The sequence below is a fragment of the Pteropus medius genome, unplaced genomic scaffold, assembly GCF_902729225.1.
Source record: "Pteropus medius unplaced genomic scaffold, Ma_sr-lr_union100, whole genome shotgun sequence".
In the NCBI taxonomy this organism is placed as follows: Eukaryota; Metazoa; Chordata; class Mammalia; order Chiroptera; family Pteropodidae; genus Pteropus; species Pteropus medius.
Window position 1 is genome coordinate 17733877 of NW_024340849.1, and position 15323 is coordinate 17749199.

The following is a 15323-nucleotide window of genomic DNA, read 5'->3' on the forward strand; positions in this document are numbered from 1 at the left end:
GTTCAGAGTAAGACATGACTAAGAATGAAACAGTTAACAGTCCTGGTTCCACTAAAACTTCCTGGATGACCAGATGATGTCTGTCTCTCAATTTCACAAGGTAACAGAGATAATATGCAATTACTCAATGGGGGCAGTAGGTGAGAATGAGAAATTTAATAACAGTTCTGGATTCCTTAGTAAAAGCAAGTTTATAACATCAAAACTAGCAAATTAATGGTTTAGATGCCCAAATTTCTTTAAAAAATCAAATCCCATAAACGAGTATGCCTTATCTACCTCTACATTGTAAACTCCTGAATGTAAGTCACAATGGAGACTCTGCATCTAGTTTTCCAGTCAGAACATACAGTCATATATAGTCAATCTGCATTCATCAATATTACAATGCAACTAATGGGAGGAATTTGCATGTACTGTAGAGAAACCTGCAGGGCCACTGCAGTTTTCTTAGCCAGTGTGATTTGCTTACCACACTGAAGAGGTTAAGAACAGGGGTTGAATGAATCACTAGTTATGCCTTCAGACGTGGAAGATGGGTGCCACGTGTTTCCATCATAAAAGTCTATAGTCAGGAGTTTAACTCTGCAGTAAAAAATTCCCCATCAGTGTGAAACCTGGCACACAGTTCAATTTTACCCTAAAATTAAAAAAAAGTCTACAAGTTATCAAAATACCACCCTCACTTAGTTTTCTCTCCATGCTTAGCATACTTTAAAAAAAAAATTGGAAGTGCCTAATTCTGAAATTGAAATACGCTTTCCTTCCAGAATAAAGCCAAGCATGTCAGTGATAACAACCCACCCTGGCTGGTGAGGCAGGAATTAAAAACATCAACAAAAAAAAGGGGAGATGACCAATAATGTAACAATAACCCTTTTTCTTCTTCATCCCATATTCCCTTTTTGATACAAAAAGAATGAAAACAGGGTCCTAGACAAAGGGCAAATGATATAGAAGAATCGTTTTTTAACAAATTCAAAAATGTTCTTATCCCAGTAAAAAGAACTTTAATTTCTATTACTGCTTAAACTAACTAATCAAATGAGTGAATCAAGATAAAACACCAACTATTACACTCAAACAAACAAACGAACCAAAAGCATACTTACTGATAGCTGGAGCTATTCCACCTACTGATCCTGGGCCAGGGATGTTTCCAGCCACGGCTGCTGCCTGGGCAGCTGCTGCAGCTTGTGCAGTGGCCGCCTGCTGCTGCATCTGCCGATGACACTGTCGCAAATCAAAGACCTTTTAAAAAAAAGTATAGGTTTAATGCTATGAGTCCGTCAGAAAAGATTCCATTCATCAAAAACCAATGCACAATTTATCTAAACTTTCGGCTTCATTAAACTCTCTTATAAATAAAAAGAATTAAGTAAACTTTTTAAGTTTTTATGTATGTTGTAACTGGAAGTTAGGAAAGGTGGCTTGGAGCTCACCAAGAGGCACATTTCACTATCAGGACAGATGTGGCTACCACATGCCTCTGCATCCTTTACCTAGGTTCAGTGTGAGTCAGTCATTACTGTCCCTCTGAAAAACCACCCGTTTGTGTAAAATGAAATCATTTCAAGAAATCACCCCATCCTTTCAAACCAAATTGCTGAGTTTTCTTTAGGCTGAACTGATGACCTTGGTCATATGGTTTTTTATCATTCTAGCTATTTGGAGGAACATTAATAAATGGCATTGTCACTATATTAAGATCTGCATTTTTTTAGAGTTGCATACTTTACTACATAGGAGTAAAATAACAAGCTGTCTAGGACTTGTTTTAAAATACTGAAGAAACAAAGAAAATGTATTTGAACTCAAAAACAAAAAAGAAACAAAAAAAAGGTAAAGCAAATATAAAATCTTTACTGAATCTCAGTGATGAATAATGGGATTTTATTAAACTAGGTTCTCTCTTGTTTTCTGCATGTTAAAAAAATGCTCATCGTTTTTCAAAAAAAGCTTGGCTTTTGAATACTATCACTGATAATACCATCTATTACATAGGTTCTTTATTAATCTCTCTGGAACCTCAATTTTCTTATCTATAAAACAGGAATGCAGGGTGTACATGCTTTTTCGTAGGGTTGTTGTAAACTTTGCATAATATGTAATACGTTGTCAATAAATGTTATTTATTTTGTTTTTGGCCTCCCCTGTAGCCATTTACCTTGCAGGATGAGTTAAAGAGTTCATAAGAATTTCAGGGTTCTTTATCAGCCATGCCAAGGGCTGACATAGTAAGGAAGGGGTTGACACTTTTATTCTTATCGTCATAAAAGTACTGGAACAACGTTCGTTCAGTAAGCAACAAATTATGAATGACAAATCACATCACCTTTTTTCCTAAAAAAAAGCAACTTCCTAAAATAATGTGTTTGATTATATTTGCATTTAAAACAAGCATGGGAAGATTACACAAGCCGAGTGGTCACCTGTAGAAGCTGCCGAAAAGGATAGCACAGGAGCAAGGCTGCACAAGGCAAACTTTTCAAACTGAACCGTGTGACCATATTCCTCATTCAAATAGTACTTTTTAAAAAGCCTCCTACTATGCACAAAACCTAAATATGAGCGAGCATAACTGTCTTTAACAATAAAAGAAATCAAAGAATGAATAACATACTTTATCAGATAAACAACACGTTTGGAACCCAAACCATTAGTTTTCAGATGCCTGAAAAAATTTTGTCTTTAATCATGGTATTCATACAAACCATACAACAAAGCAATCCCCTCCCAATTGCAAATCACACTGCCATTTACTTATTTCTCCATTCAATGCCTATCTTCCAGCATCAATGAAGAACAAAACAGACCATTTCATTCTCTAAAGAGCTATGAACTTGTCAAATATATATTACTGTATTACCTGGCCAAACTATTAGTCCTAAAAGGCTTCAAGACAGAAAGCATAACAAAGTCAGGTCTGAAAACCAAAAATCCCACAATGCCCAGGGAAAAAAACCATTATTTTTTTCAAGATTTCCCAAGAATCCACTAGATTCTGAAACTTTCCATTGGTCTATGACCTCTTGGAAGGCATTACCTAGCATAACACAAAGCAGGGACTCAAATATTTGAAAAGCTGAATAGCTAGCTCTACAACCATTCTTTTTAAAGAAGGAAATTAATAAACTTTACTTTTTAGAGCAGTTTTAGGTTCCCAGTAAAACTGAACAGAAAGTAAAGAGAGTTCCCTGTCCCACTCAAGTACAATATTCCCCACTATCAACAACATTCCCCAGTATCAACAAACTGCATTACGATGGTACATTTGTTACAATCAAGGAACCTATGGTGACATGTCACTATCAAAGTCATAGTGTATATTCAGGGTTCACTCTTGGTTTCGTATAATCTGTGGGTTTGGCCAACTGTATAACAACATGGATCCAACAAAGTAGAACCATACAGAGTCAATTCACTGCCCGAAAAATCCTTCGTACTCTGTCTACACATCCTTCCCTCCCCCTTACCCTTGGAAACCACTGATCTTACTGTCTCCAGTTTTGTCTTTTCCAGAAGGTCACAGAGTTGGAATCATATAGTATATAGCCTTTTTCGGATTAGCTTCTTTCACTTAGTAATATGCCATCAGATTCCTTCCTCCATGTCTTTTCATGGCTTGATAGCCCATTTTTTATTGTTGTTAATATTTCATTGTGTGGTTATACCACAGTTTATTTATCCATTCACCTGCTGAAAGTCTTCTTGATGGCTTTCAAGTTTTGACAATTATGAATAAAAAGCTCTATAAACATCTATGTGCAGGTTTTTGTGTGAACATAAGTTTTCAATTCACTTGGGTAAATACCAAGGAGCATGGTTGCTGAATCGTATGGTGAGAGTATATTTAGCTATGTAAGAAACTACCAGACTGTCTTCCAGAAGTGGCTGTACCATTTTGCATTCCCACCAGCAATGATAACGAGTTCCTGTTGCTCCACATTCCTGTCAGCATTTGGTGGTGTCAGTGTTCTGAATTTTGGTCATTTTACTAGGTGTGCAGAAATATCTTACTGTTGTTTTAATATGCAATTCCTTAATGATGTAAGATGTCGAACACCTTTTCATATGCTTACTTGCTATCTGTTATCTTCTTCAGTGAGATGTCTAGTCAGGTGTTTTGCCCATTTTTAATCAGGTTGTTTTCTCATTGTTCAGTTTTAAGACTTTCCTATATTTTAAATAATTGTCCTTTTTCAGATGTGTCTTTTGCAAATATTTCCTCCCAGTCTATGGCTTATTTTCTCATTCTCTTGACATTGTCTTTTTCAGAGCAGAAGTTTTAAATTTTAAGGAAATCCAACCTATCGATTGTTTCTTTCATAGATCATGCCTTTGGTACTATATCTAAAAAGTCACTGCCATATCCAAGGTTATCTAGGTTTTCTCCTATGTTACATTTTAGGAGTTTTATAGTTTTGTGTTTTACATTTAGGTCTTTACAATCACTTTTAAAAAGTTTTTAATCATCACTAACGAAGTATGGCACATATATAATCTTATTATCTGGGAGCAGGGAATAAAACTTACGTATAAATTTCCAGGGTTCGACTTTGCTCTCAACTTTATAAGTCATTAAAAATAACCAAAAGATCTTCACACAAAGGTTCTTTACAATATGTTGTAAAAAAATCACAATGACTGTCTTACCTAAATCTATGCTAATAACAGCAGCACATATTATAGGTAACCATAAAGATAAAATTTTTAAATGACTTTTATCTGTAGATGCAGCAAAAATGATTCATTAAGCACCTCAGCAAACCTTCCTTCCACAGTGGATTATTTATGTAATTACAGCACTCAAATCAGAAGACTTATGATTATTGGCTATACTGCTACCTGATACCTGGGTTGCCTCCTGACTATATACTGTATCTGACCCACTATACCATAATATATTTCAGCTGTTATACTGGATGGTAAAATTAAAGCTATCACTGAAATGCAACCATCTTCCTTTCAGAATATGGCCAAGTTATTGATGAAGACAATTCAAAGGAACCAAAGGTTTTAAATATTCTTTTTGGATCCAGAAGGTATTTCTGATCAGCAATCCTGAGCAAATCAACAACTTACCTCTGCTTTCATTTAATTAAACATGTTCCCTGTGCTTATTCTTCATATAAGTTTATTACAAACTTATTATCTAACACAAGTGTCTTATAAAAAATCATTGTCAACATCTTCAGGATATTGTCTTTCAACCAGACGTCAAATTCTGGCATTTTTCTTTCAAAATACTCTCAGTTTGAATCAATACCAAGAACTAGAGAAACATGATTGTGTTAGTATACTGGGCATTTGAGGGACTTGCTAAGTTACCTGACTTGGAGTTAAGAATCATAATATATAATTGGGAATTACATATTAAGTGGGAATTATAATAACCTTCAACATAGCCTACTTCTGGTTTAGAAGCATTCATTGCCTCCTCTTCTCACAACATATATGTCTTCAAAAACAAACCTGAATCTACATCATCAGAGAAATGTGAATCAAAAACCAATACAACGAGATACCACTTCACACCCACTATGATGACCAATGCTGAAAGACAAATAATGAATGTTGATAAGACTGTAGGAAAAACTGGAACTTTTACACACTGCTGATGGGAATGTAAAATAGTGCAGCCATTTTAGAAAAGTTTGATAGTCTCTCAAAAAGTTATATATAGAATTTTGATCCTAGCAATTCCATTCTTAGGTATATATCCAAGAGAAAGACATGCATTCACACAAAAACTTATACATGAATGTTCATAGCAGTATTATTCATAATACAGCCAAAAAGTAGAAACCTAAATGTCCATCAACTGATGAATGGATAAATGTGGTATGTGGACTATTATTCGGCCATAGAAAAAAATGAAGTACATATAACATGCTACATGGATGAAGCCTGAAAACATTATGCTTAGTGGAAGAAAGTCACAGAAAACCATATGATATGATTCCATTTATATGAATGTTCTCAATAGACAAATCTACATATAAAGTAGTTAATGGGTGTCTAGGGCTATGGGAAATGTAGGGGGTGGGGGTGACAGCTAATAGGTACAGGGTTTTTTTATGGGGTTATGAAAATGTTCTAAAAATGTGAACATACTAAAAATCATTAAATTATACGCTTTTAAGTAAGGGAATATGGTATATAAATTTTCTATCAGTTTCTCAATAAAGCTGTTAAAAAACCTGAGTGCCCAGTGCTAAGCAACAGTAAAAACAGATCTGACTTCTGAAAGCAAAAGAGCAAGGTAACTATAAGAGAATTCAAACATCTGCTTCGTTTAAAGATTGTAAAATGACATTTCATCACCAGATTAGCATAAATATAAGATAACTACTATGTCATAAGAAGCAGGAAAAGGACATCCTAGAAGGGGGAAAAAAACCCACAATTTAAGTCTAGCTTCTTGGTTCATAAAATGAAAGAATGGCTTTACAAACCTGTATCTTTCTCAGTTTTATTTAAAAGAGAAAAATGTGTTTGTGTGTTTGCTGGGGGATATATTCCCAATGTGCGGACATTCCTTCCACGGTTTCCTGTTATCTGCATACATTTCACTCCAGTAATATCATCTCTGGTGAGAATATATCTGACAACCTAAATAGATCCTTTAGTTAATGCTGCCCCCAAAATAAGCAAATGAAGAAAATGCTAATGCTACATTTAGAGTATACCTGCATCTCTTTCCTTAGAGCTAATAAGAAGACTCTTCTGAAGAGCAATAATATACCTGGTAAATAGAAAATTTTTTTAATCTTCGACAGTTGACAAAAATGAGGTTTTTAAAAAAAACTCTAATAAAAGTTCTTTCTTGTTCATGGTAAAAGCCTGAGATTACTATAAAAATCTATCCATGACAGTAGTTTATCAAGTAATGATATATCTCATATCTTGAGGGCTTTTCAAAGGTCATGTCTACCAAAGTAGAGATGTTACACTTATTTGACAATCCTAGAAATGAATTATACAACAGGGTTCCACGTTTTTTAAGTTCAAATGTTTTCAATACTACCCTATATCTGATAAGTTCATTACTACCATCTGGCACATGGTATATATATTCAATACTGCAGTGCTCTATCTATTCACTTCAAATTACAGAATCCAGAGACTTCCAGTCGAGATGGATGAATAGGTATGCATAATCATCTTCTTCTGCTCTACACACATACAAATGATAAAACAAACAAACAAACAAAAAACTATTGAAAATGGATACCCTCCAAGCCAATCATATAATTCATACGGAATTACAAGGGGATGGCAATAGCCAAAACAATCCTGAAAAAGAACAAGGCTGGAGAACTCACACTTCGCAATTTCAAAACTTACTGCAAAGCTACAGTAACCACGGCAGAGTAGTACTGTCATAAGGATAAACAGATCAATGAAACAGAACTGACAGCCCAGAAATAAACCTTTACATTTAAGGACAACTGAATTTCAACAAGGGTGTCAGGATAATTCAATAAAGGAAAAACAATCTTTTCAACAAACAGTTGCTGGAACAACTGAATATTCTAATGCAAAAAACTAAGCTGGATCAATTTCCTTACACTTTATACAAAAGTTAACTCAAAATGGATTATAGACCTAAACGTAAGAGCTAAAACTATAAAACCCTTAGGGGGAAAAAAAACCAAAAGAGGTGTACATCTTCATGACCTTGAATTAGGCAATGATTTCTCAGATATGACACCAAAAGCACGAGCAGCCAAAGAATAGATAAATTTGACACCAAAAGCACAAGTGGCTAATAAACTGGACTACATCAAAATTAACAACTTTTGGCTAGGTTCAGGTCAAGGTGGCAGAGTAGGTAAACACTGTGTCTGCATCCTCTCATGACCACATCAAAATTATAACTAAACAACAGAACAACCATCATTGGGAGTTGCCTGAAGTCTAGCTGAATAGAATTCCCGTAGCTGGGGACAGAGAGGAGGCCTCAAGACAGGTAGGAAGGGTGGAGATGTAGAATGGGCTGGTCCCCATATCTGCTTGTGGCAGTTGAGAACCAGAGGAGCGAGGGATCCTGGCCCTTCATCGGGCTCCCCAGTCCAAGGTTCCAGTGCCAGGAAGAAAAACCTGTACAACCTCTGGCTGTGAAAACTAGATGAGACTGTGGCTGAGACAGAGGGCAGATAAAGTTGCAGATGTTCCTCTTAAGAGGCCAGTGCACAGACTTACTCACTGATGGACTCACTCACTTCACGCTCCAGCACTGGGGCAGCTGCCCGAAAAGCACCAAGGACATACAGAGAGGATCTGGCTTCAAGGCAAAGGCTGGTGGGGCAGCTTTCTCTCAGACAGAAGTGCTGGCAGAGGGCACTCTTCCTCTGTTGAGCCCTCCCACTTCCCAGTGTGCAGACACACAGGTGGCTGCATATCTGAGTCTCCATCAACATGGCTAACCCTGGTGGCCCTTCTCTGGTGATTCCGGGACCCCACCCCACCCAACTTGTGGGCTCACCTAAGCGCTTCCAGTGGCTTTTCCATAAAAATGACCTGTCTTGGCTCATGCTGCAGAGTTTCTTAAAATCTCTCAAAGGTTCACAAAACCCAAACAAGCAACATCTGGCCTCAGTGTGCTCCCCGCCTCTTGCTGAGCAGCCCAAGCCTGGCACTAGCAGCAGCCTGCCTCGGTTCGTAGCTTGGCCTCTCCAGGCACCTCCAAGCCCAGGATAGGCGACGGCCATCTGCAGATCGTTTGGTGACTCCTGCCAGGTGGTCCAGGGGAAGGCATAGGCTAAGCCTGGACTTAGTCTGCAGCAGGGTCTCTCCCAGGAGGTCCCAGGGCTGGCACGCCCAGTGGCTAGCTTCTGACCAAGCTAGAGCACCACCTAGGGCTGCATCCAAGGACCACATACCCAAAGGGCAGACTGGGCCCCTGTAAAGCAAATCTTGCTCCGTAGGGTCAGCCCCTCACCAGCCTGTCCTCAGAACCAATTAGCCCAAGGATTATTCCCTCCCACTGACATGCAAACAGCAACCAAGGCTCAACTACAACAGGAAGGCACACACAATCCACACAGGGGACACACCTGGAACACTTGACTCAAGTGACCAGAGAAGACTGTGCCTCTGGGCCCCACAGGACCTATACGAAAAGCCATTTTCCTGAGACCAGGAGACAGGAGCCCTACTTAATAAATAGAAAGGAACACCCGGAGGCAGCCAAAATGGGGAGACAAAGAAACAGGTCCCAAATGAAAGGCTAGAACAAAGCTCCAGGAAAAAAAACCAAAAAACAAAATGGAGACAAGTAATCTACCAGATGAAGAATTCAAAACACTAGTTATAAGGAAGCTCAATGAACTTAGAAAAGAGTAGATGAACTCAGGGAGAACTTTAACAGAGAAATATAAAACATAAAAATGGAGACGGAGAACGTAAAAAAGAACCAGTCAGAAATGGAGAATGCAATAACTGAAATAAAGACTACTTTAGGAGGAATCAACAGCAGATTAGATGAAGCAGAAGACGAATCAGTAATTTAGAAGATAAGGTAGCAGAAAACACCCCATCAGAACAGCAACAAGAAAAGAATCCAAAAATACGAGGATAGTTTAAGGCAGGGGTCCCCAACCCCTGGGCCAGACACCAGTACTGGTCCATGGTCTATTAGGAACCAGGACATACAACAGGAGGTGAGCAGCAGGCGAATGAGGGAAACTTCATTTGTATTGCAGCTGCTCCCCAGAGCTAGCATCACAGCCTCAGCTCTATCTCAGATCATCAGACATTAGATTCTTATAGGAGCACCGGTCCCTGGTGCCAAAAGGTTGGGGACTGCTGGTTTAAGGGACTGCTGGGATATCAAGCACAAGAACATTTGCATCATAGGGGTACAAGAAGGAGAAGAGAGACAGCAAGGAACTGAAAACCTATTTCAAGAAATAATGACTGAAAACTTCCCTAACCTGGCAAAGGAAATAGACATACAAGCCCAGGAAGTGCAGAGTCCTAAACAAGATGAACCCAAAGAGAACCACACCAAGACACATCATAATTAAATTGCCAAAGCTTAAAAACAGAGAATCTTAAAAGCAGCAAAAGAAAAGCAATTAGTTACCTACACAGGAACTTCCAAAGACTGTCAGCTGATTTCTCGACAGAAACTACGCAGGCCCGAAGTGACTGGCAGGAAATAGTTAAAGTGATGAAAAGTAAGTACCTATAATCAAGATTACTCTACCCAGTAAAGCTATTATTTAGAATCGAAGAACAGATAAAGAGCTTCCCAGACAAGAAAAAGCTAAAGGAGTTCATCAACACCAAACCAGTATTACAAGAAATGTTGGACAGACTTCTTTAAGAAAATTTAAAAATATGAATAATAAAATGGCAATAACTACATACCTATCAACAAACAATTGCTTTGAATGTGAAGGACTAAATGCTCCAATCGAAAAATAGATGACTGAATGGATAAGAAAATAAGACCCTTACATATGCTGCCTACAAGAGACTCACTTCAGATAGAAATACACACAGACTGGGGATGAAGGGATGGTAAAAAGGTATTTCACAAAAATGGAAACAAAAAAGGCATGGGTGACAAAATTTTTACCAGAAAAAACAGACTTTAAAACAAAGGCTAAAAAAATAAAATAAAATAAAACAAAGGCTACAACAAGAGACAAAGAAGGACCTAGTAATTCCACTTATGGGTATCTATCCAAAGAAACCCAAAACACTACCTCAAAGGGATATGTGAATCTGTATGTCCATTGCAGCATTATTTACAAAAGCCAAGATATGGAGGCAACCTGGGTGTCTATCAATGGACGAATGGATAAAGATGAGGTGGTACATATATAGAATGAAATATTACTCAGCCATTAAAAAATAATGTAATCTTGCCATCTGCAACAACATGGATGGACCTAGAGGGTCCATCTGTGCTTAGTGTGCTTAGTGGAGTAAGTCAGAAAAAGACAAATGCCGTATGATTTTACTTACATGTGAAATCTAAAGAACAAAATAAACAAAACAGAAACTCATAGACAGACTATTTTGATGGTTGCCGGATGGGAGGGGACTGGAGGGGGTAGGTGAAAAAGGGGAAGGGAAGTACAAATTAGTAGTTACAAAACAGTCATGGGGATATAAAGTATAGCATGGGGAATACAATCAATATTGTAATAACTATATATGGTATCAAATGAGTACTAGATTTATCGGGCAATCACTTCATAAGTTATATAACTATCTAATCACTATGGTATGCACTAATATAATATTTATTGTATGCCAACTGTAACTGAAAAATAAAAATTTTAAAAATTAACTTTTGTGCTGTAAATCATATAAAGTAAAAGACGAGCCAAAAAACGAAAATATTTGTAAACTATCTGATAAGGACTGATACCCAGAATATACAAAGAACTCTTACAATTCAATAATAAAAAGACAACCTAATTTAAAAATGGACAAAAGATCTGAATAAACATTGCTCCAAAGAAGATATACAAATGGCCAATAAACACATGAAAAGATGTTCAACATTACTAACCATTAGGGAAATGCAAATCGAAATCACAATGAGATACCAGTACATACCCATTAGGATGGCAAAATAAAAATGATAGATAATAAATGTTGAGAATATAGAGAAACTGAAACCCTTATCTATATATTATTGGTGGAACTGTAAAATGGCACTGCCACTTTGGAAAATAGTCTGGCAGTCCCTTAAAAAGTTAAACATAGAGTTACCTATGATCCAGCAATTCCACTCCTAGGTATATATCCAAAAAAATGAAAACATACATCTACCTAAAAACCTGTTTATGAATGTCCATAGCAGCATTATTCATAATAGTCAAAAAGTGGAAACAACCCTATGTCCATTAACTGATGATGCATAAACAAAACTCACAGTATAGAGTACGAACCAAGACTGGACGTATTTGGGGTACCAGGACCGTAAACAGAAGATGTAGAGGACAGGAATTCAACTTCTTAGAGTAATATGGAAAGAGACAATTGCCAGGCTCTTTGAGGGCTAACAACTGGGCAGCTGCCCATGAATCAGCCGCTGGTAAAATACCTTGACAGCTAATTCAGAAATGCACCTAGGAATAAAATTCTTGCCTGTGGTAGAGGTAAATATCAGAAAAACCTACGCAACAGGATTTAGGTCCTGAGCATACCTAGGGATTAGAACTCAACTTCTTCAAGGGACAACACTCCTCTATCTCCTAATTATAAAAATTGGTTCTGAAATGTGGATCCCTGAGTGCTAGACTAAGGCAAAATTGCTCTATAGGGAAAAGCAAACAAAGGAAGAAAAAATTTTAAAAAAGAATTAATTCTCTCAAGGCAAACTTGCCAACAAATATAGATTACAAAGCATATGAGAAAATCCAACACCGTTTAAAAATAGTAACAAAGCACAAATAAAATTCCTTGTGGAAAAACTGGAAAATACAAATAAAAGATAATTCCATCTCCCAGAGACAATTTCTGCTAAGACATTGTACACACCACTCCAGACTTGTGGATATATAATCAAATACAAATATCCATGACATTATTTAATTAAAAAGGGGATCATATTCTATGTATTGTTTACTAACCAAATTTTCCACACCGTGATATCCTATCAATAAATATAATTTAACATTTTATTGTTATATTTTATTATTTTAAGAAATCGAAACTATAAATGGTCCTCTAATGTCAAAACACTTAACAGGGAATTCGTGTTAATTTTACTAGGTGTGATAAATAGCACTGTGATTGTTTTTTAGAAGTATTTATAAACTGAAGATTTATGCCAGAATAGTTTATGAGTAAACTATTATAATGTTTGGAATTGGCTTTAATTACTACAGGAAAAAAAGTAAAGGGAAAAAAACACATTAAAGATTGATAAAATGCTGACAATTGTGAAAGCTGGATAATGGGTAGATGGGGGTTTATTTTCTCTATACTTGATATATTTGAAAGTTTCATTTAAAAAAAAAAGACCCCTATACCCTTTAACTGACATGTAGTGACTGAAAATGAGATATCTGGTTTGTTGCTGTGAGGCAATCAAGCGATTCCATTTTTGGAGATACTACTTGGTTGTATTATTTGTACGCTAAGAAAAGTCCCAGGAATAAGTGAAGTAGTTAATTCTACTAATTTACAACAGCTAACAATGAAGACGCTTAGGAAGACTGAAAAATCTGAGATTAAAAATATATTTAGACTATCTAATTACAACTATCTTTTGCTTTCGGTGTATGTTATAAACTAAAATTAAAATGAGCTGAATACATAATAATTAATGAAAAATACCTTAGGCTTAAACTGTGAAATGATACAGTAAATAAAACTCATTTAATGCAAAAAAAAAACCTTAAAAAACCTGATGTTGAAGAATTTTTCATTTCTTAGGTTCTTAATTTGAAAATCTATTAATTTTAGAATTCCCCTCCATAAAATACTGAACTGGCTAAGATAAAATTCCAAAATTTTACATATTTTATAACAAAGGAATATAAGTTTGGGGGTTTCACTCAATATTTTCGAGAGTCTGTACTTTACTTTAAAACATTTGACAAATTTTCTAATAACAGGGTATGAATCCAACCATAACACTAGATAACCAATCATGTCAATAAATAATATCCCCAGGAAATGTGTTTTATACACAAACGTAATTTCTGATATTTAATACATAAAAAGACATCTTCCACTCCTCCCACCTCCATCTCAGTTCTTTAAACAACAAATAGAGTTCTCCAAGTCTAAGTAGTTGAGTAAGACTTCCACTAACCTTTATATATGCACTTGGGTAGATCTTATGAACAGCATCTCCAGGTGCACGCCCAGCTTCTCTGTCTAAGTAGTAACTCTGTACAAAGACTGCATGGTCGCTAAGGCACCTAACCCAAACATCACCTTCCCCTTTACATTCCAACTGCACACCTTTGCCTATGTGCAACCTTAGAAAGAAAAAGGGGATTATATTTCATTTTTTATAAGTATTTAAAAATATTAGTTCAGATTATACAGCATACCCAATATTGAAAAATTAAAGGACTTTATATAACACCATAACCAAAAGACAGCCATTGTTAACATTTTTGTGTATCTCATCCTTTTTTAATATCTTAGTCATATATAATAATGATGAACATATATATAATGCTTACTGCGTATCAGGAACATTTAACATAAATTCTCATTGAACTCTCGCAATTAAATAAACTAACTACTATTATTCCCATTTTATAAATGACAGAACAAAGGCTTATGCTACAGTGTCCAAATCAATAGTCACTAGCTATAAATGACTATTTAAATTAAAAATAATTTTGAAATTCAGTTAATCACATGACCATATTTTAAGTGCTCAACAGCTATATGTGGCTAGTGGCTATTGCACTGGACGACACAGATATAAACCATTTCTTTCATCACAGAAAATTCTATTAGCACTGGCTTAGAGTTGGTAATTTGCCAAAGTACTGACAGAGCCAAGATTACATATTTATGCAAACACACAAGTTCTTAAAGAGTTGAAATTACACAATACTTAAAACTATGTATATTTTCCTATAATATTTCATCTGAGGCATTTACATTTGATTATATAAACTTTTTAGCATTTTAATGACTACATAAAACATCAAAGCATCAAATTTTATTTAACCATTCCCTTTTATTATTAGTTTTTCAACATTATAAATAACACTTGCAGAAACATCTCCATTTTATATTACTTCCTTTCAATAGTTTTGAGAAATAACATATGAGCAGAGGAAATAAAAATTAGTTTTCAAATTGAATTCCAAAAGGTCTAATTACTATTCAAAACAGAGAAACCTCACTACTTTTAAAATGACCATCTTATCATATTTTAAATAACCTCTATAACTAAAATGGAATTCTTACAAATCTGAATTTTCAAGATGACTTTATTCTTTTATCATGTTCGATAACAATCTACATTGAAAATATAACTTTGAATAAAAGACAATATACTATGTTCAAAATAACTTTTAAAATAACTAACCATACAATCAATACCTTGCTCTCTCAATGGCTTCTGTCCTGTGGACATTGGAGAGTTGACCCAAGCAAAAGCGATCTCCTCCAGAAGGGTCCACGTATCCATCAACAGTAACAATAGGGCAGCTTGAAGGAACCTTAAATGTCTCTCCTACTTGAACATCCATTTCAAAGTAAGCGATGGAACACCAATACTCAGGAGCTATGAGAGATAAATGTGAGCTATCATCACCCCATAAGATAAAGTTTTGCCTAAAAGAAAGGATGAAGGGACAGGAGAGGCATCTGAAAAT

General features: G+C 36.0%; 1 protein-coding gene across 2 annotated transcripts in view; it reads right to left on the reverse strand.

Annotated features, from left to right (window-relative positions):
* The window catches only part of SMAD4 (SMAD family member 4), a 51762-nt gene that overhangs the window by 6771 nt on the left and 29668 nt on the right, over positions 1-15323 (reverse strand). The window contains exons 9-12 of one of the 2 annotated variants that reach the window (XR_005648250.1): positions 15049-15232; positions 13793-13961; positions 1113-1251; positions 473-585 (exon numbers count right to left, since the gene is read on the reverse strand). Coding sequence is in view for 1 of the 2 variants with exons in the window: in XM_039841381.1 (XP_039697315.1) it covers positions 1113-1251; positions 13793-13961; positions 15049-15232 (492 nt within the window). In the remaining variant the exon portion in view is untranslated. The remainder of the gene's footprint in view (positions 1-472; positions 586-1112; positions 1252-13792; positions 13962-15048; positions 15233-15323) is intronic. The other variant, XM_039841381.1, reaches the window with a different exon arrangement.